Source organism: Eriocheir sinensis, unplaced genomic scaffold (assembly GCF_024679095.1).
Source record: "Eriocheir sinensis breed Jianghai 21 unplaced genomic scaffold, ASM2467909v1 Scaffold398, whole genome shotgun sequence".
NCBI classification, from domain to species: domain Eukaryota; kingdom Metazoa; phylum Arthropoda; class Malacostraca; order Decapoda; family Varunidae; genus Eriocheir; species Eriocheir sinensis.
The window spans coordinates 9917-20000 of NW_026111718.1; the positions used below are offsets into that span (position 1 = coordinate 9917).

General features: G+C 49.6%; 1 protein-coding gene across 2 annotated transcripts in view; it reads left to right on the top strand.

Annotated features, from left to right (window-relative positions):
• Positions 1-544: 544 nt before the first annotated feature.
• The window catches only part of LOC126992080 (neurofibromin-like), a 16013-nt gene continuing 6473 nt past the window's right edge, over positions 545-10084 (top strand). For both annotated transcript variants that reach the window (XM_050850757.1, XM_050850756.1), the window contains exons 1-2: positions 545-629; positions 9769-9995. In XM_050850757.1, the coding sequence (XP_050706714.1) occupies positions 573-629; positions 9769-9995 (284 nt within the window). In that variant the 5' untranslated portion in view covers positions 545-572. The remainder of the gene's footprint in view (positions 630-9768; positions 9996-10084) is intronic.

Sequence of the window (10084 nt, forward strand, 5' to 3'; positions counted from 1 at the left end):
TTGCCCAGATTGTGGGTGGAAGAGAAGGGAAGGGAAGGGATGGGATGGGATGGGATGGCTTGGGATGGGAAGTGAAGGGAAGGGATCAAATGAAATGGGGAAGGGAAGAGAAGGGATGGGATGGGAAGGAAAGGACAGGAAAGGGAAGAGAAGGGATGGGATGGGAAGGGATGAGATGAGATGGGATGGTATGGGATTGGAAGGGAAGAGAAGGGAAGGAAGGAAGATGGGAAAGGGAGGAGAATGAAAGGAAAGGAAGGGAAGGAAGGAAAGGAAAGGAAGGAGAGGAAAGGAAGGGAAAGGAAAGGAAGGGAAGAAAAGAGAAGGAAAAGATGGGACAAAAGGAAGGGAAGGGAAAGGAAGGGAAGGGAAGGGAAGGGAGCCAGAGAGGTCATTAACACTAAACACAACACCACCAACACCAACTCACACCATACCCCATCTATACACCATCAGCCCCCCCCGCCCCCCACCCCCACCCACACCACCACCCACACCACCACCACCACCATGGCAGCGCCACGACCGACTCGAAGCCTTGGCGATCGCTTGACCTTGTTGACCCCCAAAACATGATGCGCCCGCCTCTGTTCAAAACGCAGCGCTCCTCGTCCATGCCCACCCCCAAGGTAACGCCTCTGCTATGGGGTCGCGCCAGGATCGGGGGCCGGGAGGGGGGTGAAAGGGGTGCGGGGGGATGTGTAGGGGTGTGTGGGGCCTGTGTATGTGTGTGTGTGAGTGTGTGTGTTTCATTTTTTCTTTTCCTGGGTTTCTCTCTCTCTCTCTCTCTCTCTCTCTCTCTCTCTCTCTCTCTCTCTCTCTCTCTCTCTCTCTCTCTCTCTCTCTCTCTCTCTCTCTCTCTCTCTCTCTCTCTCTCTCTCTCTCTCTCTCTCTCTCTCTCTCTCTCTCTCTCTCTCTCTCTCTCTCTCTCTCTCTCTCTCTCTCTCTCTCTTTAACTGTCTGTCTCTCTCTCTCTAACTGTCTGTTTCTCTCTCTCTAACTGTCTGTTTCTCTCTCTCTCTCTGTCTGTCTCTCTCTCTCTCTCTCTCTCTCTCTCTCTCTCTCTCTCTCTCTCTCTCTCTCTCTCTCTCTCTCTCTCTCTCTCTCTCTCTCTCTCTCTCTCTCTCTCTCTCTCTCTCACACAGTATGAATGGGCCCCCACCCCCCCACCCCATCACTTCCGTCACCCCTCCCCTCACCCCAGCCTGCACACCCCATTATATTCTCTGCACCCCTACCCTGAGTCACCCCTGCCCCCCATCACTCCCCCCTGCATCTGGAGGCACACACACACACATACACACCCACCCACCCTGCACCCATCAACTTGTTCTCTCTCTGTTCTGGAATTTATACAATCTCTATTATCGTTTCCCTTATCATGTTTTACTGTTGTTGTTTTATTGCTGCGTTTGGTGTTTTCTCGGCACTGTCTGTCCCCATCTGCACCGCCTGCCTCAGCACCACCACCCTTGTTTGCTGGTCAACGGCACTCTGTTTGGTACCGTTAGGCTGTTTTTGGTACCATTATTCTCTGGTACCATTATTCTCTGGTGCCATTATGCTGTGTTTAATACCAAATACCATTATTCTCTGTTTGGTACCATTATTCTCTGTTCGGTACCAGTATTCTCTATTCGGTACTATTATTCTCTGTTTGGTACCATTATTCTCTGTTCGGTACCATTATTCTCTGTTCGGTACCATTATTCTCTGTTCGGTACCGTTATTCTCTTCGGTACCATTATTCTCTTCGGTACCATTATTCTCTTCGGTACCATTATTCTCTGTTTGGTACCATTAATCTCTGTTCGGTACCGTTATTCTCTGTTCGGTACCATTATTCTCTGTTCGGTACCGTTATTCTATGTTCGGTACCGTTATTCTCTGTTTGGTACCATTACTCTGTTCGGTACCATTATTCTCTTCGGTACCATTATTCTCTTCGGTACCGTTATTCTCTGTTCGGTACCGTTATTCTCTGTTCGGTACCATTATTCTCTGTTCGGTACCATTACTCTGTTCGGTACCATTATTCTCTTAGGTACCATTATCTCTGTTCGGTACCGTTATTCTCTAGTACTGTCAGTGGCGGATCCAGCTCCAGGTGAAGGGGTGGGGGGCTGATATACAAGATGCACAAGTTTTTGTTCTATCACACTTCTATAGCACACAGTGTAATATAACAAAGTGGTACAAAATTAGGACATCCTTTTATTTTTTATTACCACTGTAAATAACTTAAGAACAAACACAATGCCTTTGTCATTACAGCAGCTGCATTAAGTGTTTCTAAAAGGGGGAAAAAATCTATTAGTGTGTGATCACTCATCATTGAACACTGATCCATGTGGCAGAATTATTGAAGAAAATCAGTCTTCTTTCAAAGACTAAACCTATTTACTACGTGTTCAGGAGCTATTTCTGTTTCTTTGTGGACATGAACACCATCGCACACGTGGACGCGACACACACGTCACTACGGTTGTCTGGTCAAAAAGCACGGCTCCTGTTTGACGCGACACACACGTCACTACGGTTGTCTGGTCAAAAAGCACGGCTCCTGTTTGACGCAACACACACGTCACTACGGTTGTCTGGTCAAAAAGCACGGCTCCTGTTTGGCGCGACACACACGTCACTACAGTTGTCTGGTCAAAAAGCACGGCTCCTGTTTGGCGCGACACACACGTCACTACGGTTGTCTGGTCAAAAAGCACGGCTCCTGTTTGGCGCGACACACACGTCACTACGGTTGTCTGGTCAAAAAGCACGGCTCCTGTTTGGCGCAACACACACGTCACCACAGTTGTCTGGTCAAAAAGCACGGCTCCTGGCTCCTGTTTGGCGCGACACACACGTCACTACAGTTGTCTGGTCAAAAAGCACGGCTCCTGTTTGACGCGACACACACGTCACCACAGTTGTCTGGTCAAAAAGCACGGCTCCTGTTTGACGCAACACACACGTCACTACGGTTGTCTGGTCAAAAAGCACGGCTCCTGTTTGGCGCAACACACACGTCACCACAGTTGTCTGGTCAAAAAGCACGGCTCCTGTTTGGCGCGACTTTTCTCGTCGCGGTGATAAAAAAATTCACCAAAATTTCTGTAATTCTCATTGACGCGTGACACTTGGTCTGTAGACAGGCTAGCACATGTTGGCTCCAGGTAAGCTGATGACCATTCTTGCCGGGAAATTTTCCTGGGTGACACCAGAAAACCTCTTCAGTTGACTCTAGTGGTCGCAGACGGGTTAATGTGTGGTGCGGGGCAGGGCTCAATATTTTTTTCTTTCAAGCCTAACTCATCAACTATACGTCATAAAAGAAATCTGAAACTACCATTGTATAGGTAATGATCTGTTCTTTAAGATGAAACCACAAAAAAATAACAGTTATGGAGATAAGTGGAAAGAGTGAACATTTTTTAAAAAGATCGTTTTTCGTTTTTTTCAAATTTATGAGCGTTATAATTGCTGTATCAAAATTCCGTTGGTTGCGCTAATTAACTCATAAATGTCCGCTTCTTTTGTTATAGAACACAATTTGTTATAATTTTACTCCTATGCGAAAATGTGAGTTTTTTTGATTTCAGAAATCGGTTTGCGCCACTTCAACTCACAATACCTCGGTAAAATATAAAGCAAACATTTTTTTTCTTTCTTACAATTGACAGTGGAATGTATGTAGTTTCTTAAAAGTGAATCGAGCCAAAGATTCGATAAGCCAGTTTTGAAAAAAATTATAGCGCGCGCTCGAGGTAGCCAGTTAGGTGTGTGTGTTGGCCGAGAAAATCAGATGGGACGGTGTGCGCCAAAGTGTTAACAAGAGCCAGACTACTCAACCGCTCTCCAGACATTGTTGATCTCAAGCATGTTTTCAGCCTATTGACCCGTCCGCTGCAACAGGAACGGATTTGGCCTTCACTGGTAGCCTGATGACATACACTCCCAGGTCTTTCTCTGCCTCTGTGGTGGATAGTGGAGTGTTTCCCATGTGGTATTGGTGTGCTGGATATCCCTTCACTGGTAGCCTGGTAACATACACTCCCAGGTCTTTCTCTGCCTCTGTGGTGGATAGTGGAGTGTTTCCCATGTGGTATTGGTGTGCTGGATATCCCTTCACTGGTAGCCTGATGACATACACTCCCAGGTCTTTCTCTGCCTCTGTGGTGGATAGTGGAGTGTTTCCCATGTGGTATTGGTGTGCTGGATATCCCTTCACTGGTAGCCTGGTAACATACACTCCCAGGTCTTTCTCTGCCTCTGTGGTGGATAGTGGAGTGTTTCCCATGTGGTATTGGTGTGCTGGATATCCCTTCACTGGTAGCCTGGTAACATACACTCCCAGGTCTTTCTCTGCCTCTGTGGTGGATAGTGGAGTGTTTCCCATGTGGTATTGGTGTGCTGGATATCCCTTCACTGGTAGCCTGATGACATACACTCCCAGGTCTTTCTCTGCCTCTGTGGTGGATAGTGGAGTGTTTCCCATGTGGTATTGGTGTGCTGGATATCCCTTCACTGGTAGCCTGGTAACATACACTCCCAGGTCTTTCTCTGCCCCTGTGGTGGATAGTGGAGTGTTTCCCATGTGGTATTGGCACGCTGGACATCCCCTCCCAAGATGCAAGACTACATTTTTCTTCATTGAATTGTAGCAGCCACTTTTTGATCCATTCCTGTAGCTTGGTGAGGTCTTCTGCTAGGAAATCCACAGTCAAGGGGTTAAGAGTGGAGAAAAATCCTTCCCCTGAGGCAATTGTTGTTAGTGTAGCTCTGAGCAGGGTAGGAATATTTGGGAATAGTGGTTTTTTACACTTCTCCAAAGCAGTAATAATTAATAACCTCCCAGATGTCAGTGAATGTTTAATAGGGCCCAATTTAAGCCGCCCCGCCCACCCTGGATCCGTCACTGGGTACTGTTATGCTGTTTTCGGTACCATTATTCTGTGTTTGGTACCGTTATGCTGTTTTTTGGTACCGTTATGCTGTTTTTGGTACCATTTTTCTGTTTGGTACCATTGTTCTCTTAGGTACCATTATTTTGTTTGGTACCGTTATTCTCCGTTTGGTACCATTATTCTGTTTGGTACCATTATTCTCTTAGGTACCATTATTTTGTTTGGTACCGTTATTCTCTGTTTGGTACCATTATTCTGTTTGGTACAATTTTTCTCTGGTACCGTTATTCTCTGTTTGGTACCATTATTCTGTTTGGTACAATTTTTCTCTGGTACCATTATTCTCTGTCTGGTACCATTATTCTGTTTGGTACCATTATTCTGTTTGGTACCATTATTCTGTTTGGTACCATTATTCTCTGTTTGGTACCATTATTCTGTTTGGTACCATTATTCTGTTTGGTACCATTATTCTGTTTGGTACCATTATTCTGTTTGGTACCATTATTCTATTTGGTACCATTATTCTATTTGGTACTATTATTCTCTGTTTGGTAAAATTATTCTGTGTTTGGTACCATTATTCTGTTTGGTACCATTATTCTCTGTTTGGTACAATTATTCTCTGGTACCATTATTCTCTGTTTGGTACCATTATTCTGTTGGTACAATTATTCTCTGGTACCATTATTCTGTTTGGTACCATTATTCTCTGTTTGGTACCATTATTCTGTTGGTACAATTATTCTCTGGTACCATTATTCTCTGTTTGGTACCATTATTCTGTTGGTACAATTATTCTCTGGTACCATTATTCTCTGTTTGGTACCATTATTCTGTTGGTACAATTATTCTCTGGTACCATTATTCTGTTTGGTACCATTATTCTCTGTTTGGTACCGTTTTACTGGTTAGGTTGCTGTGTTTGGTGTTTGTCCGGTACTCTCTGTTTACTACCGGTACTTTGTTTGGTACCATTAGTGTTTGACTGGTTTCACTGTCCACCAGCAGCCTCTCTGTCTTGGCACCATAACCCACTGGCACTCTCTGTTTACTGCTGTCTGTTTCTGCACCGTCACACACACACCGTACCGCCTCTGTTTATATCACTTTGCTGTTTACCTCTGCACCGTCAGCCCCTCTCTTTGCACCATTGCCCCTGTACGATCTATTGTTTACTGTGTTTTTTAATGCCCCAGTCACTCCATTGTATATATCTGCACCAACGGTCTGTCCTGCACCGTTACCCAGCTGACCACCCACTTATCCTGCCTTGCCTCCTCCTTACTCCCTTACTCCTCCTTGCTCTCCTGCTCTCCCTACTCCTCCTTGCCCTCCCTTACTCCTCCCTTGCTCCTTGCCTCCTCCCTTGCCCTCCCTTACTCCTCCCTTGCTCTTCTCCCTTACTCCTCCCTTGCTCTTGCCTCCCTTGCTCCTCCTTACTCCTGCCTTGCCTTACTCCTCCCTTGTCCTCCCTTACTCCTGCCTTGCACTTACTTAAACCGTTGTCCTCCCTTACACCTGCCTTGCCTAACTTACTCCCTTGTCCTCCTTACTCCTGCCTTGCCTTGCCTCCCTTGTCCTCCCTTACTCCTGCCTTGCCTTGCCTCCCTTGTCCTCCCTTACTCCTGCCTTGCCTTGCCTCCCTTGTCCTCCTTACTCCTGCCTTGCCTTGCCTCCCTTGTCCTCCTTACTCCTGCCTTGCCTCCTTGTCCTCCCTTACTCCTGCCTTGCCTTGCCTCCCTTGTCCTCCCTTACTCCTGCCTTGCCTCTTGCCTCCCTTGTCCTCCCTTACTCCTCCCTTGTCCTCCCTTACTCCTGCCTTGCCTTACTTACTCCCTTGTCCTCCCTTACTCCTGCCTTGCCTTGCCTCCCTTGTCCTCCCTTACTCCTGCCTTGCCTTGCCTTGCCTCCTTGTCCTCCCTTACTCCTGCCTTGCCTTGCCTCCCTTGTCCTCCTTACTCCTGCCTTGCCTCCTCCCTTACTCCTGCCTTGCCTTCCTTACTCCTGCCTTGTCCTCCTTACCTCCTTGTCCTCCCTTACTCCTGCCTTGCTCTTGCCTCCCTTGTCCTCCTTACTCCTGCCTCCTTGTCCTCCTGCTCCTGCCTTGTCCTCCCTTACTCCTGCCTTGTCCTCCCTTACTCCTGCCTTGCTCTTACTCCCTTGTCCTCCCTTACTCCTGCCTTGCTCTTACTTACTCCCTTGTCCTCCCTTACTCCTGCCTTGCTCTTACTCCTCCCTTGTCCTCCCTTACTCCTGCCTTGCTCTGCCTCCCTTGTCCTCCCTTACTCCTGCCTTGCTCTTGCTTACTCCCTTGTCCTCCTTACTCCTGCCTTGCTCTTGCCTCCTCCTTGTCCTCTCCCTTACTCCTGCCTTGCCCTCCCTTACTCCTGCCTTGCTCTTGCCTCCCTTACTCCTGCCTTGCTCTGCCTCCTGCCTTGTCCTCCCTTACTCCCTTGCCCTCCCTTACTCCTTGCCCTCCCTTACTCCCTTGTCCTCCCTACTCCTGCCTTGCCCTCCCTTACTCCTGCCTTGCTCCTTGCCTCCTTACTCCTGCCTTGCTCTTACTCCTGCCTTGCCTCCCTTACTCCCTTGCCTTGCCTCCCTTGCCTCCTTACTCCTGCCTTGCCTTACTCCCTTGCCTCCCTTACTCCTGCCTTGCCTTACTCCCTTGCCCTCCTTACTCCTGCCTTGCTCTTGCCTCCTTGGCCTCCCTTGCTCCCTTGCCCTCCCTTACTCCTGCCTTGCCTTACTCCTCCTTGCCTCCCTTACTCCTGCCTTGCCTTACTCCCTTGCCCTCCCTTGCCTTGCCTTACTCCCTTGCCCTCCCTTACTCCTGCCTTGCCTCCCTTGCCTCCTTGGCCTCCCTTACTCCCTTGCCCTCCCTTACTCCTGCCTTGCCTTACTCCCTTTCCCTCCCTTACTCCTGCCTTGCCTTACTCCCTTGCCCTCCCTTACTCCTGCCTTGCCTTACTCCCTTGCCCTCCCTTACTCCTGCCTTGCCTCCCTTACTCCTGCCTTGCCTCCCCTCCCTCCTGCCTCCCTTGCCTCCCTTACTCCCTTGCCTCCCTTACTCCTGCCTTGCCTCCTTACTCCCTTGCCTCCCTTACTCCTTGCCTCCCTTACTCCCTTGCCTTGCCTCCCTTGCCCTCCCTTACTCCTGCCTTGCCTTACTCCCTTGCCCTCCCTTACTCCCTTGCCCTCCCTTACTCCTGCCTTGCCTTACTCCCTTGCCCTCCCTTACTCCTGCCTTGCCTTACTCCTTGTCCTCCCTTACTCCTGCCTTGCCTTACTCCTTGCCTCCTTACTCCCTTGCCCTCCTTACTCCTGCCTTGCCTTGCCTGCCTTGCCTCACTTACCCTCCCTTACTCCTGCCTTGCCTTACTCCCTTTCCCTCCCTTACTCCTGCCTTGCCTTACTCCTGCCTTGCCTTACTCCCTTGCCCTCCCTTACTCCTGCCTTGCCTTACTCCCTTGTCCTCCCTTACTCCTGCCTTGCCTTACTCCCTTATCCTCCCTTACTCCTGCCTTCCCTTGTCCTCCCTTACTCCTGCCTTGCCTTACTCCCTTGTCCTCCCTTACTCCTGCCTTGACAAACTCCCTTTCCCTCCATTACTCCCTTGTCCTCCCTTACTCCTGCCGTGCCTTACTCCCTTACCCTCCCTTACTCCTGCCTTGCCTTACTCCTTGTCCTCCCTTACTCCTGCCTTGCCTTACTCCCTTGTCCTCCCTTGCCTTACTCCTTGTCCTCCCTTACTCCTGCCTTGCCTTACTCCTCCTTACCCTCCCTTACTCCTGCCTTACTCCCTTGTCCTCCCTTACTCCTGCCTTGCCTTACTCCCTTTCCCTCCCTTACTCCTGCCTTGCCTTACTTACTCCCTTGCCCTCCCTTACTCCCTTGGCTTACCTACTCCCTTGCCCTCCCTTACTCATTTACTTCTTACTCCCTTACTCCACTTTCTCCTCCCTTGCCTTACCCACTCAACCCAATCATCCTCCCTTCCCTCCCTTATTCAGCTTCCCTTTACTCCCTTACTCTTGCCTTGCCTTATGGCCTTGCCCTCCCTTACTCCTTTACTTCTTACTCCCTTACACCACTTTCTCCTCCCTTGCCTTACTCACCCAACCCAACCATCCCTCCCTTCCTTCTCCTCCCTTGCCAGTTCATCCCCTTGCCTTACTAACCCATCTCAACCCAATCCAACCAAATGAAACCCAGGCTCACCCCGCCACCTACAACTCCTTACCTAACCTAACCTAACCTAACCTTTCCCTCCTCCTCCTTCCTTCCTTACCTAACCTAACCTAACCTAACCTAACCTTTCCCTCCTCCTCCTCCTGCCTTCCTAACATAACCTAACCTAACTTTAACACCCCACTAACAACCTATCCTCCTCCTCCTCCTTCCTTCCTAACCTAACCTAACCTAACCTAACCTTTCCCTCCTCCTCCTCCTTCCTTCCTTACCTAACCTAACCTAACCTAACCTAACCTTTCCCTCCTCCTCCTTCCTTCCTTACGTAACCTAACCTAACCTAATCTAACCTAACCTTTCCCTCCTCCTCCTCCTCCTTCCTTCCTTACCTAACCTAACCTAACCTCTCCCTTCTCCTCCTCCTTCCTTCCTTACCTAACCTAACCTAACCTCTCCCTTCTCCTCCTCCTTCCTTCCTTACCTAACCTAACCTTACCTAACCTAATCTAACCTAACCTAACCTCTCCCTCCTCCTCCTTCCTTCCTTACCTAACGTAACCTAATCTAACCTAACCTTTCCCTTCTCCTCCTCCTCCTTCCTTCCTAACCTAACCTAACCTAACTTACCCCACACTAACCTGACCTACGCTAACCTGTCCCTTACCCCCGTCAGGGCGACATCTCCCCCCCGGCCAAGGAACGCGGCGCCCGGATCAGCGTCAGCAACGAGAACAACATCCTGCTGGACCCGGAGGTGCTGACGGAGTACTCCACGCAGGCGCTGGTGCTGACGGTGCTGGCTACGCTGGTCAAGTACACCACCGACGAAAACGAGATGCGCGTCTTGTACGAGTATTTGGCAGAGGCATCCGTCGTCTTCCCTAGAGTGTTCCCCGTCATGTGAGTGTGTGGGGGGGGGGGATAGGGAGGGAGGGAGGGAGGATAGGAAGGAGGGTTGTGTTGTGGAGGGGGCAAGGGAAGATATGGGG